The sequence below is a fragment of the Aulonocara sp. 'chitande type north' Nkhata Bay genome, linkage group LG7 (assembly GCF_057382095.1).
Source record: "Aulonocara sp. 'chitande type north' Nkhata Bay isolate Kocher_YH1m ecotype deep benthic linkage group LG7, A_spYH_male_GT1.1, whole genome shotgun sequence".
Classification (NCBI taxonomy): domain Eukaryota; kingdom Metazoa; phylum Chordata; class Actinopteri; order Cichliformes; family Cichlidae; genus Aulonocara; species Aulonocara sp. 'chitande type north' Nkhata Bay.
Window position 1 is genome coordinate 66511469 of NC_141350.1, and position 17555 is coordinate 66529023.

At 42.1% G+C, this 17555-nt stretch overlaps 2 protein-coding genes and 1 long non-coding RNA gene across 6 annotated transcripts in view; 1 reads left to right on the forward strand and 2 right to left on the reverse strand.

The window, feature by feature from the left end:
* LOC147326722 (uncharacterized) lies at window positions 1–10505 on the reverse strand. Its single transcript, XM_086302058.1, has 4 exons — window positions 9443–10505; window positions 9267–9347; window positions 7300–7484; window positions 1–6656 (listed from the first exon to the last, which is right to left on the reverse strand). Exons 1-4 carry the CDS (start codon window positions 9516–9518, stop codon window positions 5775–5777), a joined length of 1224 nt encoding a protein of 407 aa, XP_086158184.1. The 5' UTR covers window positions 9519–10505; the 3' UTR covers window positions 1–5774.
* LOC147326723 (uncharacterized) overlaps window positions 9294–17555 on the forward strand; it is a 13233-nt gene continuing 4971 nt past the window's right edge. For 2 of the 3 annotated variants that reach the window (XR_015130494.1, XR_015130496.1), the window contains exons 1-5: window positions 9294–9760; window positions 11892–12064; window positions 12538–12604; window positions 13225–13393; window positions 13543–13652. This is a non-coding gene — a long non-coding RNA (uncharacterized LOC147326723). Of the gene's footprint in view, window positions 9761–11891; window positions 12065–12537; window positions 13142–13224; window positions 13394–13542; window positions 13653–17555 lie in introns of all 3 variants that reach the window. The other variant, XR_015130495.1, reaches the window with a different exon arrangement.
* syt8 (synaptotagmin VIII) overlaps window positions 14524–17555 on the reverse strand; it is a 13748-nt gene continuing 10716 nt past the window's right edge. For both annotated transcript variants that reach the window (XM_086302057.1, XM_086302056.1), the window contains exon 10: window positions 14524–16615. In XM_086302057.1, coding sequence (XP_086158183.1) covers window positions 16355–16615 — 261 coding nt within the window. In that variant the 3' untranslated portion in view covers window positions 14524–16354. The remainder of the gene's footprint in view (window positions 16616–17555) is intronic.

Here is a 17555-nt window from a genome sequence, read left to right on the forward strand (position 1 = left end):
TGTTAGATACATCAGTTTCTTTAATATTTCAACAGTGCAAATTAAATCTGATTAATAAACACGACATGAGAAATACATTGCTTCACATTTCTGAATCACATCGTATTCATTGAGAACATTCTGGGATACTGAGAAATCACCTGAGAGAACGAGTTAGAAAACCTATTCAGTCTGATATGATGATTGTGATGGCGAGAGTTTACGACGACGGGGAAAAAAAGAAAGAAAAAGAATCTGTTGATGATCGTTTCCACTACACGAGCGTCAAAACATCTGTCAAATATAGAATCCGTTTCAGTCTCACCGCTACTATACACTAAAGTCTGCAAATATATCACAGCAAGGACGAGTCACACAAATGTCTTTTTTCTTCTTTTTCAAAATAAAACATCCAAAAATATTCAACATCTTACAAGATATCTAGAAGTTAAAGTCATACAAAGTGTGCAAATGTCAACGAACGCTCATGAGATGACTCCAAATGAAGGCACCATACTTTTAGATTCTACTCCATCACATGAACTGTGACCGTAGCGGCCTGTCCGATACCAAATTTGACTAAGACCCCCCCACCAAAAAAATATATATATGGAAAAAATGAAAATAAAAATGAAACTACAAGCAAAATAAAACCCAGTCAGCAGTGATGGAGTACCAGTTCTGCCTTGATGCCATTTAACAACCAGCCCACATTTTGACAGACTTCAGATAGAATCTGAGCTAAATATGGAAGTCATTGGTGAATTTCTTGTGGTAGTTCCCATGATACCCACAGCAGTGGTTTCAACATTGAAACCAGTAATTCTCACACTTTTTGCAAAGGACACTGGTCCATTTCCCCCTTACTAAAATACATGGACCATCCAATGTTACACCCCATTTAAGTGAGAATTTGGCAATGAGCTAATTTCTGTATGGCTAACACTCTGTCCTAACAATATATATATTTTTGTACAAGGGTTCAATAAATTGGCTAAAAAGGAAGAGGCTAGCAGTGATGTGGCGACCAAAGACCATCAAGACTCAATGACATTCAACTTTTTCAAGCAATGACTGGCAAAATAACCGCTCGGGGTGAGAAGTGGAAGGTTCAGCACTTTCCTCAACTTTGAGGCAAGCAAGTGCGCCGCCTACCAATGAGAGGGCAGGATAGTGCTGATTGATGAGAGCGGGTGGTAAATACATCCCCACTAGTGTTCAACCTTTGTTACCGTCTGCTCACTCACTGACATCCAAACAGTATGGCTCCTTAAAAGTCCTTCCACCTGGCTCTACCTCCTACAGTTCACAGATGATTACTACAAGCAGATGCATGTATGGAAGACCAAATTAATCAAAAATAAAAGACCTCATATATACATCTATGTTATTACACCTAAAATATCAAAATGCACATAATTTAAAAAATGACTTTTTTTATTTCCTTTACAATTAATTTAAAATTCCTTATGTTTTTTTGATTTTGTTTTGTTCATTTCAGTGGTATGTCCCAGGTCATTTGATGTGTCGCTTCCTCTCATCCTTCTTTCCTCTGTACTACACTGTCTAATCAAAGGCCTGAAAACCCCCAAATGAAACTTAAAATTGAATGAAAAGGAAAATCGAAAAACGGTAAGTTTAGGAAACAAAGATATGAATTAATGTCACAGTTTATGAAATGAAGCCTACATTTGATTTTAATATTTTTAACACTTTACTGAGTCATTATTTCATTTTTAATTTTGGCAGTTCTGGTCCTCCACAATACTTACTATTTTTGATATACACGCCTGTGTAAGCATTAAAGATATAACTAAAGTAATTACAGCAAGAAATGGTGATGCTTTCCTGGTGCAAATGTTTTTTGTGTTTAGAGGTACTTCTAAATTCATTAATTTAACACACGCAAAAAAAGGCAATTGCCAGTGCTATCCCTTTAGCCTCTTAGTAGATGTGTCTATTGTATAAACTTCAAATTCCTAGATGATTTTCAGAAAAGCTGACCTCTGACCTTCAGGTCAAGGTCACTGTGATTCAAACTTATACAAGATTTTTATTAGATACAGCTATAAAACTTGACTTCAGAAATTTGGTGTGATGACAATACACCATCAGCCTTTCACAGCTGAGGCATTAAGGCTGCTTATATATTTACTTAAAAACCAACTACACCCACAGAATGTAAAGAAGCAACTGCTTTGAATTTGTCAAACATATCTGTGTACTGTGTTGAAGCGACATCAACTGATGTTAAAACAGGCCTGTGCCGTTGTTTCGTGTAGTACCACAGGATGGCACAGCGAGTTACCCAAGAGCAGATTCCCACAGCTAACCTGGTAAAATGCAAATCGTCTAGAGGAAACGGGGCTGAGAGAAACGTTGGAAGTTTAACGAACAGCAGCACACATCTGAACATGTTTTAATACACCTGCTGTTAAAAAGCTGCTCCCTGGTGGTGACATTTGCAAATGGTAAATAAAAAGGGTACCTTTAAAGACAAAACAGTACCTCTGAAAAGGTCATTTTCACCATTTTCTGACATTTAACAAAATATTTGTAGGTTAAGAAGAATTTGACAGGTGAAAGACTCATGACTTCAAAGCCCTGACTACTATTAACACCTTCATCTGGTTACTTTTAATGAACATGGTCTCATTTTTCCCTCATTGTGAAACTCAGTCATGTTAAGTGTCTTTAAACATTCACAGGGAAACTTTAATACTCTTCTTTTTAGACAGTTCTGTAAGCAGTGGAGCGAAAAAGTAAAGAAAAAAAAAAATTACCTCTTGCCATCCATAAACCCCGAATCGCAGTTCAGCAATGATGGTGCACTAATACTGATAAGAGATGCATGTCACTCAACTTCACCGCACACCAAAGTTCAAATTCACAGAGCCACGCTCCTAAAGACATTTCAGCGAACTGTCACTAAAAACGAGGCTCAAGTCTTCCTCACAGAGGACAAGAGGGACCGTTCATCCTGTCGAGTATGACCTCAGCGGGGGGAAAAAATAAATAAAAAATAAGCACACAAAAGATAGATAACGGCACAAAAAGGTCAGAAGCAACACAAAGTGTCCATGTGCAAAAGTTCCCTTTTAAGACAGAAGAAGATGAAACTGCAACATAATCCAGGAAGCGGCTGTAGATCTAAAGATAACAAAAAGCATGCATGTCCTCCATTGGCTGGAGTACAGACGGTTTGTTTGGGTTTCAACCCAAGTCCATATTTCATCTACTATGACACTCCAAACTAAGACTTTATCAGCTATAGATCTCCAAACAAGCAATGCCTCCTCACTTTGCCCAAAAGTCTACATGAACCTGATGGCAGGTTACAGTTGGCACTAAAACTTTTTCTTAAATGGATCTCCAGCATCAGCCCAAGTCTGCAGCTCACATTAAACCTTAGACAGTAAATTTGTGAAGAGGTTCTCTGGGTAAAAACTAGGGTGGACATTTCTAAGCAAAGAGTGATGATTTCTCAAACGACTGTGTGCAGTTGTGGCTAGCTTGCGACATGTTAGCTCTACCTGGTGGACTTTGCAGTGGACTTACTTAGTAAAACAATTCTATACCATTCTCATAGAGCTGAATCACTGCCTTCCACGCCACTGCATCAATTCAATGTGTTACAGTAGAGGGTTTGCAGAAACTACATACATGGAGAGCAGAAGTATAAATCCACTGATATACATACACGTTTCTATGCAGTGCATAATTAAAGTCAATGAGCTAAAATAATTAACAGAAGACTCGTGAGCAGCTTCTGCTGAACGGTCCGACCTTTCCTACACAACATGAGCTCTGGCCGACCTTTAGTCTATTTAGTTGTTTAATGGTGACCACCAACTACGTCTTATAGCCATCTGCACATAGTAGTAACATGTTACAGTAGCTCACTAGAAAAAACAAAAATAGGGGAAAATATGTATTTGAAGATAACAGATACACTTAGAATTTAATAAGCATTCAAATATTTGAAAGCCATGGCCATTCCAAGCACAGCTGAAGGAATTTTCAACCCCTACTGGTGCAATTCCAGTTTGTTGCATCTTTAGGTTTTGTAATGTGCATATAGACAACGCAAAGTGACGCTGCGCTGGGTTAACTCGCTGAGAAACTAATGTACTAGTGGGAGAGTACTGAATCACAGGTGACCTCATTTACACACAGCAACAGTTATTTTATCAGGACATTGCTGTCTTTTTTCTATTAGTTCTACTAAACCTTTTGGGCTGTCTTTACGTAAAATGAGTCGTGTAAAAAGGGCACTAAACAGATACATTACAGCACTCGCCCAATATTCAGGCTGGTAACAGAGTCCATGTTGTAAGACGTTCCACGTGGTCGCTTGCTTCTACAGTTATTTCACATCTTAAAGCGAGAAAGAAAATCATCCTTTACAGGCTTGCATGTCTCACCAGTGGAATTACCGCCACCTGAAACACATCTGAGATGTCACACTGGATTTACACGACTAGGTTACACCTGAAAGGTCGTTTTCAACATGCAGCAGTGTTTTTGTGCATCCAGGCATACTTTGCTTTATTGAGTCGTCCATAAAAGGCAAACTCTAGGCTGAGCAATTGGGCAAACATATTTGCGATAACCCGACTCAATCTGCAATTGGTTTGATTTTTGTAGTTCAACTTTGCTCATCCAGCAAGTGCGTCCTTGCTTTTAGTTGCACTGAGCTACAGTTACGAGTTGTACCACGCTCTGGTGCTCGTCTTACTGAACCTGGGCAATAGCCCAAAATGATGCAGCCCTCCGAGATCAATTTTGCTGAATAAGTATTTTTCATCGGGAAATGTTAATCTTGATTTTAAGAAAAATAAAGAACACACAAACTATATATTTGAGTTTAAAAAGGCATTTCTGTGAGTATTAGAGACGTCACAGCACGGCTGCTACTTATACAAACATGGAAGAGCCTGTTTGGGGGTTAAACTATCAAGTTATTGTTTAGAAATGGGTGCTATCCTATCAGACATCCTTATCTGACCAATCGGGACCAATCTATTTTATGGACCAGATCGGCTTCTTAAAAGACATAAACGCGTTTTATTCAAGTTCAGAGACTTTATCATTATCCGTTCACCATTTTTCAAAGTTAAAATCAAATGTGGGCTCTTGTGGGGACATAACCATTTTAGCCTTTTGGTTCCATTAACTCTTATGCGCTCTCGTCTGATCTGCAGCAAACATCGGTGCAATGGGATTAACAGGAAGTGGAAGAGCTCCTACAGTGGCCGTGGTGCCAGCTGGATGCATAACGTGAACGTGCAACGGCTTTATAACCCTTTTGGACCTGTTGCGGACCCCTTCCCAACTCTCCGAGCTGCATTTTTGATTCCACGTGTGAACGAAGCTGCAGGATAATCTAACGACCACTGACACGGTTCTAGTATGACATCAATAATCTCCTGAGATCACCCGGTAAGAAATTCCCCTGATATAGAACAGCAACACGACGGTGTGGCACAGAACTGAAGCAGGACTATATCAACTATACAGCCAACACTATCACACTGTTATACCGAGAAGCTTTGCACACTACAGCAAAGTCTATTGCGTCTCCTATTTGGCGAGTATGAAGGAGGAAATCACGGCCAGGTCACATTTACAGGTCTGAAGAGGAAATACATCAAATTCTCACAACCACAAGTGGGGACAATAATATCCATGTGATCAGTCTACAGCTGCCCTTGGTTGTCTGTATGAAAGGATCCAATACTGTGGGAGGAGCAGAGAGGGCGTCGAGCAGCAGCTGAGCATGATGGGAAACAAAATCAGGTCCACGCCACTTTGCGTGAGATGGCCTGTTTGAAGCACTCAGGGTCAATGTTTCCGCCGGGCCGCAGCGCCCTCTCCAGGCTCACAAGGACGTTTTGGTGGCACTCTCTGATGTTGACAGGGTACTTGGCCCTCAGCAGCTCATAGGCAGCGATCAGCCTCATGTTCTGCTTCACCATCAGGTACTGGATGATGCATGTGGGCGCCAGAGAGTAGCCGTCCCGACAGTGGACCAGGACGCGCTTCCGCTTCTCCGTGGAGGCGTTGATGCACTCGTTGATGTCCTCGAAACAGCGCTGCTTCAGCGACGGGCCATCGCCCAGAGCGTCCGGCACATCTCCGATGTCCACTTTGAGGCGGGACCAGCTGTGGCGAGCGCCACGAGAGCAGGTGCAGGGTATGAGGCTAAGGGAGGGGGCCGATTCTCCTGGAGCACTGCTCATGTCGATGATGCTATCGATGTTGTTGCGGCACAGCGTACGGCCATTGTACGCTGCGTTTAGGTTGCCGACATAGATGTAATCGGTCACCTTGGAGATGACGGGCTCCGAGTATTGGAAGTGTTCGGGACCACTGGGTTTGGGCTCTGGCGTATCAGGGCCCCTCGCTCCGGCCGGCCCCGTGGCGGCTCTCCGGCTGTAGTTGCGGAGCTTCTTAGAGCCGGAGCGGGACGGCGGGTTGGAGTCGGACTCTGAGCTGCTGTTCCAGGGCGGCGAGAAGAGAGAGAAGCGGCTGGAGGACTTGCTCTTGTTGAGTATCTCCACAGGGCTGGACAGGCCGGAGCAGGACACTGTGGTAGAAGCAGAGGCGCAGAACAGGGACGCTCGTTCCAGAGAACCCGTGCTGCTGGCTGCTCCTGCACTGTGAGCCTTCTCCATCTGCAACACAGACACAAATGAAACATGGATAACAACTCTCACAGTAGGTTGTCACACCAACCAGACCTGAGAAGTCCATAGCAGTGCCTGCTCCCCCCTTCATAAAAAAGCCAGGAAACACAGATTCCTCAGTGCTTCCAACATATGATATGGACCCATTTGAAATCCTTTCTCTACACCCTTCCACGCTGCGAGGAGTTAAACTCCACATGGAGTTTCATTTGGATCTACTGAAGTAGAAATACAGCCGCAAGCTTTAAGAACCCTGTCACCTTTCTGCTAGAAAAAGAGGAAACTAATCAGCATCTTCTGTGACCTACCCTGCTATCAGATTGATTTATTAAGACAACATCCATCACCCAGACGCATCTGTTCTACTTTCAGTTTATTCAAATATTTTCAGCAAGATTTCCAAAATGTTCCTACTTCTTTTCATTATTTTCTTGTTGTTCTTTAATTGATTAATATAGTATTTAGTTATAGAAATAAAAGCATAGATGTGCCTATTTTTGTATGTGAACACTAGTCCACAGTTGCAAACTCATTCTTTTAGAAACGCCGTTTTTTTTTTAATATGAAGATGTTTCAGGATCCAGATGTACCTCAACTCCTGCTGAGGACATAGCAGCAGATGTTTGTGTACCTGAGCTTTGAGGTTGTTCTTCCACTCCTGCGTCTCCAGAGCCTTGAAGCGTCCGCTGCTGTCGGAGGACACCGACACACAGAGAGGCCGGTGGGCTCTGGCAGGGAGCTGGGGGGTGAGGGCCACGGGCACGGGCCTTGCATCGGCATGCTCGCTCCTACTCATCATTAGATTCGGACAGGAACCTGAAACACCCAGGAGGCCGCATGTGAGATCAAAAGGCAAACAACAGAACTTCTCCTCTCCGGTATTTGTGGAGACGACATGAAAAGAATTCTCATTCACAGACAACAGTTTAAAATTGTGTGTTACGTAGGGCTGCACGATTTTGCATAAAATGAGAATCACGATTTTTTGGCTTAGAACTGAGATCACGATTTTCTTTTCCAATATAAATATTTATTGCACTTATTAACTGCACATCAACTTCGTAACAGTTGAGACTGAACACAAAAACAACAAATGTCTCACGTTTTGTCGTTGCCGCAAAATGTTGTACTGCTTGAAATTCCGTCTCCACCGTTGCTCGACGCTGCGTGTATAGAGCAGGTAGTGCAACAATAGAAAAATTGTTGCGGGACGGCACTGTGTAGCGTTTGTCTAGGGTGTTGATCATTTTCCTAAATCCCTCGTTTTGCACAGTGTTGATGGGAGCCATATCTTTGGTCAGGTGATAAGTGATAGCCTCCGTAATTTCTTTGTGCCTGCGGGAGTTCGACGGGTATAGAGAAGCGCTGTAGGTTCCCGTTATTGATGTTTGGGTGGTTGACCGGGACGGATTTTCTCCTGTCACTTTCTTGGCCTTTACAGCTTCCTCATCTCTCAGGTGCTCTCCGTTGTTTTTTTCCCCTGCCAGCTGACTTCTGTATTGTGGTATAAGGCTCCGCCCTTGTCATTTGTTGAGCAGGAAGAGTGAGCGCTTGTTTTCATGCAGCTTATGTCCAGGATCAAAATGCAGTACAATCGTCATCTTTTACTTTTTTTTTCTTTTAAAAATCATTGTCACTTGGAAATGAGATCGCACATAAGTATGAATTGAGATCGTGATTTTCTAACGATTAATTGTGCAGCCCTAGTGTTACGGTACCATTTTCCCCAAATCTGCAAACACTCCAAAGGTTTAAAGTCAAGTTGAGGAATGAAGGATGAAACACTTCTCCAAAACTACGCTGTAGTTCATACTAGTTTTACACAGACAGTTTGTGAACTGAAGATTTGAAATCAATTATATTATTAGATTCATATTTAATTTAATCTACCTCTTTGCAGTTTCCTGCCTAAAACCGAGAGACAACAGAAGAAGGTGTTTCTATCTGTAATAGTTTCAGTTTTAAATTGGAACTTCACTGTTTGCAAAGATACTATTCTATCTGTGCTAATGCACATGTATTCTCCCGGGCGTGTGCTTCTGTCACTCTGTGTGGGGAGAGTGGACGTCACTGCCAGCAAAGATGTTACTGCCAAGCGCACAGGAGGTCAACAGGACAGTTGGACAATGAAGGAGGGAAACCGGGTTCATAGCTCGATTTTTGGGTTTAGTACATACTTCAATTTCTTTAGAACAGATAAATACTTTGACTTTCACCATTTATGTTTATTAGAACTTTATATATTTAAAAAAAAAAATAACTATAAAGCCCGTCTGAGCTCAAACTGGACTTATGCTGCATATAAATTGACTTTGCCACCCCAGCTGCAGACCATGAGATTCTGCACAACTTTTACAGGTTTGTATCTTACTTACATCCATCAGAAAAAATGTGGAACGTTATTCAAGCCCAGGACTTGTTCCTTCTGTTTGTCCACAAGTTTGAAATCAGGAAAAAGAAGGCTGGGATTTGCTGCTCCCTCCTTTTAAAATCTGCTAATCAACTAAATCTTAATCAGCTGGTTTTTAATGACCTGGAAGTACCGTTAATGACACCTTGTGAATAAGGGAACTTCTGCCCATGCAGGATTTGACCTACCAGCACATTCTGAGCGGGTGATGGACTGAATCTGCAGTGTGTTCTGGGTTTTCAGCAGGCGGTGGAGAGTTCTCAAAGTACCTGCGCACAGACAGAGAGGTCACCTTACACAGAACTTAACAAAACACAGAGGAGATATTTAAAAAAAAAAAAAAGGACAGCGGCACCAGTCTTACCGATCCTTCCGTTCTGCCTGCAGGGCACCATTGGATCCAAAACTTTGTGTGCACTCCGCTCTTCCTCTGCATCCATGTTCCGCCTCCTGCAGGGAGAGGCGCATCATAACCCCGGCCCTTCATCTTTTGGCAAGCCGAGCAACACATCAGCTACATCGGGCAGACATGGCTTCAGATAGTTGGCGGTACCGACACCCGAACGGCTGCTAGCATCACCGCCTAGGTTAGCAGCTAACGAAAGAGCTAGCCATCCAGCCAGCTGGTCGGCTCACTGTGTGTGAGTCATATCGTGGAGCTGGTGGAGGCTCTGACCGTCAGGTAATCCTAGTGGGGAAGCGAAGCTGCAGCAAACCAGGGCTCGCTCACGACAGCTTGACGACTAGAGCCATTAACCACAGTAAACCTTAAAAATCCCCGGAGCGTTAGCGAGCTAACCGTAGACTGCACAAGTATCCGTTGCTCACGGCTCGTACACGGGTGGCACAGCTCCATCACACGAAACGACAACAAGAACATGCACACGATATTATGCGTCCATCTGCCGCCACACAACGCGGGTTAACGTGGATGTTAAACGCCGTAAATGTGACCATTTATCCGGAGCTTCAGTGATTAGCTGCCTGGCTAACCAGCAGCAGCATCAGCACCGTGAGCGCGCCGGCTTCAGTCCATGGGAATTGTTGTCCTGGGATTGGCCTTGCAGGATTTACCCCGCTTAATGACAACCTTTAACCTTTAAACAAATACGAATGCGTATTATCTGAGTAAATTATACGGTGTATTTGCAAAACTAGATTAACAGCAAGCAATTATACGCAATAGAAATTCCCTGCGAGACAAAACCCGGGGACTAAGGAACGCAAATTTTGTAGGCTTTCATTAAATTGTGACTCCAGTGAGTCCCAGGGCAGTGGGAAAAGCAACAACAAAAAACCCAAAATAACCTCATAATCTTTTCCAATTCACTTTCTAAAAAAAAAACCTTAATGGAAAACATGAGCGGGAGAACTGCCAAAATCCTCACGTGAGCTGACTTCAAAATGCGCATCCTACTTCACTTCAGTATTCCCCCCCCCCCCGTGGCCCTCATCCTCTTCTGTAGCTTTGCTACCGAAAGGCGTGCTTATGGGTATTTTTCACAAAATCTTGGGAGACATATTTAAATAATTCACGCAATTCTGATTCACTTTGCGGCATGCCACAAAAGCATGTCTGATTCTGCTTTGGCTTTGTCCTGCAGCTCTTCACTCAGCCCTCACACTGAGTCTTCGGAGCTGAGCATAATTCTGCATCTGTAGTAATAAAACTCACCGAAACAGAGCAGAACTGAGCTGGAATATTTTCTCAGCAATGCGCACGCGCTGATGGACTCATCATATTGAATCTGTTTTGAACCAAAGTGAAATGTCTGTCAAAACGCACTAACGCGACTGCTGGAAACCGATACGTGAAAAGAGCGATGCGCGCATTTACGCGTGTGGCACAGTAACATTCCTTTCATCAACACACTTATTTACAATATTATGCGAAATATTATTTACAGTTGTTCTGCACGTCACACGGGTCAGCTGTTACACTTAGATTTCGGTGGAATAGTTTCTAATAGCAGCTCCTAATAGAAGAGTTATCCCTCCCTTGTATCAAAATCACACCTGAAAGGACTTGCTGTTTTCAGGGAGATCTGCGCTTATAATATTATTCGGTTAGTGTATTACACACTTTCATCCCGTCTACTGGTTTTTGAACCGCTAATTTTCCTCGCTCTTTGTAGAATCATTGGATCATTTATCACTGAAAATAAACTAGTTGAGCCGTCTTTGTCACCGTTGTCTGTCTCATAGCATATATAATTAAGTAAATCATTTTTTAAAATATTGTTCTTGCTGTTGAGTGATCCATTGTAACTATTTTGTTCTTCCATGCGTACTATTTCAATGAAACGCGCAGATATTTTGTTTAAAGGCTTAGTTGTAAATGTCGTTAACCCTGAACAGGTTACCAGTGAACTAGTCTTTGTTAGGTGCTTAATCTACCAGTAGCTCATTGTACCATAGCTTTCCTTAAGATCTATTAGATCTATTTGACTATTTCGTTCTATTTTTTATGTAATCCAGAGTATATTTTGTGGTTGTGTCTAGTTAAACAAAGACAAAACCTTACAAAAGAATTAAGGATTAAAGATGGAAACATTCGTTTAAAGTTCCAAATATTTCACTAAATAAATATAAATTCACATTTATGGCAGAAATGGTCAGATGACGTCTAAAGTGAAGTCTGTAGCATAAGTTTATTGGATCTACTCACCGTGTGTGTGTGTGAGAGAGAGAGAGAGACGCAGGCTGCAGCTGTTTCTCAGACTCAATGACTGAAGCAGTTTCGTCTGAAAGCAGAGTTGATCCTGTTCTTCTTCTTCGTATGCTTTAATTGGATGGTCTGGGCTTCTCTTCAGGTAACCTGGTAACCCACCGATCTGCTGATGTCACTGCTCTCCATAATGAAGTGTGAGTGTATCCAGCCGCCTTTGTCAATAAGCAGGAGGGTAAATTCACAGGAGATAAGCCGGACAATGAAGGCCATGGCTGGTTTAAGCTGATCAGGAGACACTGAATTTCTCGCAAACAGGTGATTCCAGTTTATTCTCCAGTTTACTTTTGCACCTTTATTAACAATTCATCGACTTCAAACACAGATAACACTGATATTTTTTTATTATAGAATGAATTGTTATTCAAAATAATAATTAAAATGTGTGGTATTTTGGGTACATTTTAATTATTACTGAAAAGGGATGGGATTCATCACCAGTTAGTGATTTTAATAAGCACGAATGTCCACCACTGGAACAGAATATTGACACAAAATAAGAAAAAGATTGTTTTTGACTCGAGGCCCCTTAGCAAAATTCTGAGAGCTACATTAGTTTAATTGTTACGTTATAGGTGAGTCTGAAGCAGATTAGGAACCCTTTAATGGATCATTTTCATATTTAAGGCCTTTGTTAAGGAGGTAAAATATAAAAGCTGTCCCATTTTGACTCCTGTGGATCAGAATTTTTGTTTGTTTAACTTCATTTATTTATTACCTTTATTGGATAGGAAAGTGTAGTGAGACAGTGCAGGAGAATGACACAGAGGAAGCAGCCCGGCAGACACTCAAACCCAGGTATCTAGCCTTCTGTACTTCAGCACATGGGTCACCTGCTCAACCAGGTGAGAGAAAGTGAAACAGAGAGCAAATTCACACCAAGTACAAACACAACAAATGGCATGATGGAGATAAAGCAAGGAAAGTAAATACACAGAAGCCACTGTAATTAAAAAGGAATAAATGACAAAATACTGCATGATGTTACATTAAGGTATAGAGAGAGAGTTCTTGCATTAGTGGCTTAGTGTAAAGCAGGGGTCCCCAGTCCCAGTCCAGGAGGGCCGGTGTCCTGCAGGTTTTAGATGTGTCCTTGATCCATGACAGCTGATTTAAATGGATAAATGACCTGCTCAACGTGTCTTGAAGTTCTCCAAAGGCCTGGCAATGAGCTAATCATGTGATTCAGGTGTGTTGACCCAGGATGAAATCTAAAACCTGCAGGGACACCAGCCCTCGTTGACCGGGATTGGGGACCCCTGGTGTAAAGGTTTGCAAATCCGTCTAACAAGTCAAAGATCGCTGCTCGGAGAAGACACAAATCCCCCATTTTAGGTGGAGTGAGTAAGATTTTTGTTGTAATTGCAGCAGAGTTGAAGGAGGATGCTGCTGAACACACTTTGCTGTTTGACCGGTAGGTCCTTTAGGGGATGTGAGGTGTTGTCCAGTATGTTCAGCAACAATCTTTGCCCAGGAAACACCTGTAGGGGCTCCAGAGACCCCAGAGCCAGGCCAATCCTAATCAGCTTCATCAGCTGGCTCTGTTGCTGCTGATGCCCTAACAGAAAATTGCACTAGTAATGACAGGTTAGTTTGAAAAATGTGCGGCAATATTTTTTTCCGACTTGTATTCCTTCAACTGATGTTCCCGTTATTCATTAACGTTTATTTTTAATGAGACAGAATAAAATCACTAATGCTCAGACTACAAATGTGTCCTTCCATTGTCATCTCAGTGTCATCTGCAGGTGACAGAAAGTGGAGAGAAGATCTTGTGTGTCCTTAAGTGGGTGGGACATTTACACTTCAAAGAGAGCTTCCAAGCTTCTTGGCTCGTCCCTATCAGGTCTGTTGAGCCTTCACTGGCCTCCTGTAAATCACCCTCTGAGGTAGCAGCAATATAATGTTGACCAGTAAAATACAAGCCCGTAGATCATTTGTTATTGAAGCTTATTGTGATGGTACACTCTAGCGGCTGTGGTAATTATGACAAGAGCAAAGGAGAAAGTAAGTGGCGATTGTAGGGGGATGGATGGATGAACGAAAGAAATTAATCAGTCAATCTAGGGTGACTTTCTTGAGCTCGTTCCCACTCTGATAAGGATTGTTCTTCCTTTGCCCTGTGAACCTACAAGCTCTTGCTTCCTGAAGTTCTCCAAAAAATACTACTGAGTTCTCCGAAGGCCCTCTGGGCTTTTCACACAACCGGAGAACATTAAGGCAGGTCCTTTGACGATGTGACAACATAACAATTGGGATTAAAGGGTTGTAGAAGTTCAACAGAAGGTCCTCCAGGTGCTCTGCCCCATAGTGCACCTTTAAAAGGGACTGTTGAGATTAGGGTCCTCGTAAGGTCTTGGGAGCTTTGCAGAATAACCTTCAGAAAGGTCCCCTGAAGGTGCTCTGAAGGTTTCCCGAAATAACTTTCAGGGAACGTTTTCTGAAGTTCCCTTGAAAGTTCTGAAAAAAGAAATCCTCTTAAAATAATTATTTGTATTCAGCATTGTAAGCAATAAGCTAAACTCCATCGATTGTAGTTAAGGTTTGAAACGCTGCGAGATGATGGCGTCTTTTTTTGTCTTGAACCACAGAGCAGCCCGAATCCATTTTAGACCCATCGTCTTACATCATGAAGCCATATCGCTTCAGCTGATCCTGGAGAAACATTAAATATCCAACAAACAAACAATCTGTAGCTGAAGCGTCTATATCACTCAAAGCCAGTATCTTCTAATGTTTTCAAACTTTATTAGAGGTAGGGTCATTTTTGCTTATGAAATCAAAGTTTCAAGTCAACAGAGGCTCGTCGTAGTTGATGTTTTAACATCAGATGCTGACAGAGTGAAAATCTCCCGTTTTGTGAATGCACTGAGCTGTGCATTCACAGAGCATTTAATGAGGACGGTCTCTGGAGGCCTGAGCCAGCAGGAGAAGGCACCTGCTGAACTCGGCTTGATTGAGCTCAGTTTTTGTTTGAGTCGTCGTCTGTCAGGGGAGACGAGTGAGAGTCTCAGACTTGTTTGTCCATAAACGATTGTTTCTAGCTTTTAGATCATATTCCAACTGTGTAGAAAGTTAACAAGATCTTTTCTTAATAAAAACATTTTTTGTGTTTTGTAGACTAAAATACATTTCACTTTCAGTGTGTTTACATAAGAAATAATGATATGCATTTCCAGGTCCATTAGTATTTAGAAACCGGCACAACAACTGCAATTTTGCCTTTGCCTACAGGGGATTTGAAATCAAACAGTGAAGATGTGGTTGAAGTGGAGAAGTTCAGCTTTAATCCAACGGCTTTAACAAAAATATTGCATTAAGTGTTTAGGAATTACACCCAAGCTGCTCTGCTGAATCGAGCTCGGGTAACTGACTTGGCGAATTGAAGAATATCCCCATTTCTTTGCTTTGACAAACTCGTGGGTCGCTTCTTTTGCAGTCAGCCTTGGGTCATCATCCTTTTGCACTGTAAAATGTAGTCCGATCGGTTTTGTAGCATTTTGTCAGAGTCTGATCACAGAGGGTGGCCTTGAGTGCCACCCAGTGCTTTGCAGCGTGTCCTAAACTTTCTGTATTTCCATTCAGTAAGACATCTTTGGTTTGTAGACCTTGACAGAGATACTCCTGCCTCCTTAAGAGTGGTCCTGGCTTGGTAAGCTGTTGTAAAGCTGTTGTTTTTAACCATAGAAAGAATTCCACAACCATCAGTTGTCTTGCATGGTGTTCACAGTGCTGCTGAGCTGTTGACATTTTTGTACCTTTGTTCATACGGTACGAAGAAATATAGTACTGCCCCAGACTGCATGCATGAACAAATGATGAAGCTCTGGTTATATTACAAAACACAAGAAAAACACACCTTTATACTGATTAGTACTAAGAATTGCAATTCTACTACTAGTAGTAATAATCTTATTAAAAAAATGACTTATTTATGTCAGCCTTTCTCCTGCTTTCCTCCTCTTCCCTCTTTTACAGCAGCATCACTCCCCGTTTCACTTTGAGATAAACTTGTTTCCTTATATAGAGAAATAAGTGTGATGGTATGCAGATTGCAGACAGCCAGCACAAACGATGCCGGTGCCCACTCGTCATGAATCTGGCAGAAGTTTCACGTGCGAGCTCGTGTCTTTCGCAGGGTAAAAACATTTACTGAATGAGGCTCATTCAGAAGTTCAAGACTTGGAATCAACTCTTTTATCCACTTCATTTGTCTTGGAATAATGAGTGAACATATTGACTGTTTGATTTAAAATCCACCATGTTGTTGTTGTACTGAGGGAAAGTGTGTACTGAAGCTATGGACCTAACTGTATTACTCAGTACAGCTATCTTACAGAGGCTAAACTGTGTTTATAAAGCAAAAATAAATGTTAGAAAATATATTTTAGCATGTTTTGATTTGATACCAAAAATAATAATTACAAATCTTAATATACAGTATAATACAAAGTAATCTTATTCAATAATTTCCATATCAGAAGAACAAAGGGAGAAATGGTTATCAAAAATATTTGAATCTCTCTTTTTTTTTTTTTTTAAATGGTTTCATTTAGGGTACCACTGCTGAGCGCTTTCCTTCATTTTGCTGGGGATGGGGATTTTCTTTTTCAGGGTTAGAGTGGAGTTGACCTGCTCGGCCGACAGCAGGCTGTGCCACTGAGCCACCGGCCGTCGCGGGTTGGACAACATGTCGGCCCAGTGCCTTAGTTGGTTCCCTGTGGCATCACAGCCCAGGTAGATCTTCCCTATCGGATCATTCCTGGTCACGGCGTCATGGTCCCACACCGAGACCACCAGATTCACCCTCTGAGGAAAGAGATTCAGATTTAAAGTCGCCTCACTATCAGCGCAGCATTAAAGTGGTAGTCTTTAATATGGGAGACAGACAGTATCTCTACTTTTAAGATTAGGCTTCAAACTTTCCTTTTTACTAAAGCATATAGTTAGGGCTGGACCAGGTGACCCTGAATCCTCCCTTAGTTATGCTGCAATAGGTGTAGGCTGCTGGGGGATTCCCATGATGCACTGAGTGTTTCTTCTTCACCTACTTTGTATTTATACACCTCTCTGCATGTAATTAATAGTTATTATTAACCTCTGGCTCAGCATGTCTTTTATGCTGTCTTTCTCCCCTCCAACCAATCACAGCAGATGGCCCCGCCCCTCCCTGAGCCTGGTTCTGCCGGAGGTTTCTTCCTGTTAAAAGGGAGTTTTTCCTCCCCGCTGTCGCCAAAGTGCTGCTCATAGGGTCACAGGATTGGGTTTTTTTTCTCTTATGTATTATTGTAGGGTCTACTTTACAACATATATAGCGCTGAGGCGACTGTTGTTGGGATTTGGTGCTGTATAAATAAAACTGAAAAGAAGTGAAGTAAATTTTTCCACAGGGATGCACCAATCCATTTTTTTTAGTTTGATGTGATACCTCAAGTGTGACTGTGTGCTTATAATAAGTGTCAGTCTTATAACAGTGTTAAACTAAAAAGCTGCCTCCCTCACTGCATACAGCTGAGGATCATCCCTTTATGTGTTAGGCTGCATTAGGCTCTTCTTTGAGAAAGGAGCTGAATCCCTACACCAGAGGTAGAAAACCTTAAAGCCTTCAGTGTGTGATGGTTTACAAAAGTGTGTGCGCCATGTTCATCAGAAAATCACAGCCACTCAGAACAACAGTAAAAGAGTAATTATCAAACATGTGAAAGTGGCAGGAGTCTGTTTCCCTTCTCAACAATGCGGCATGTATTAT

What these genes read in the sequence shown, in the direction of transcription:
- LOC147326722 (XM_086302058.1), bottom strand. Translation starts at nt 9,518, where the DNA reads ATGGATGCAGAGGAAGAGCGGAGTGCACACAAAGTTTTGGATCCAATG. An exon ending in CAGGCAGAACGGAAGGATCG is followed by an intron (nt 9,348 to 9,442) that starts GTAAGACTGGTG and finishes GTCTGTGCGCAG; the next exon opens with GTACTTTGAGAACTCTCCAC. An exon ending in AGAACAACCTCAAAGCTCAG is followed by an intron (nt 6,657 to 7,299) that starts GTACACAAACAT and finishes TCTGTGTTGCAG; the next exon opens with ATGGAGAAGGCTCACAGTGC.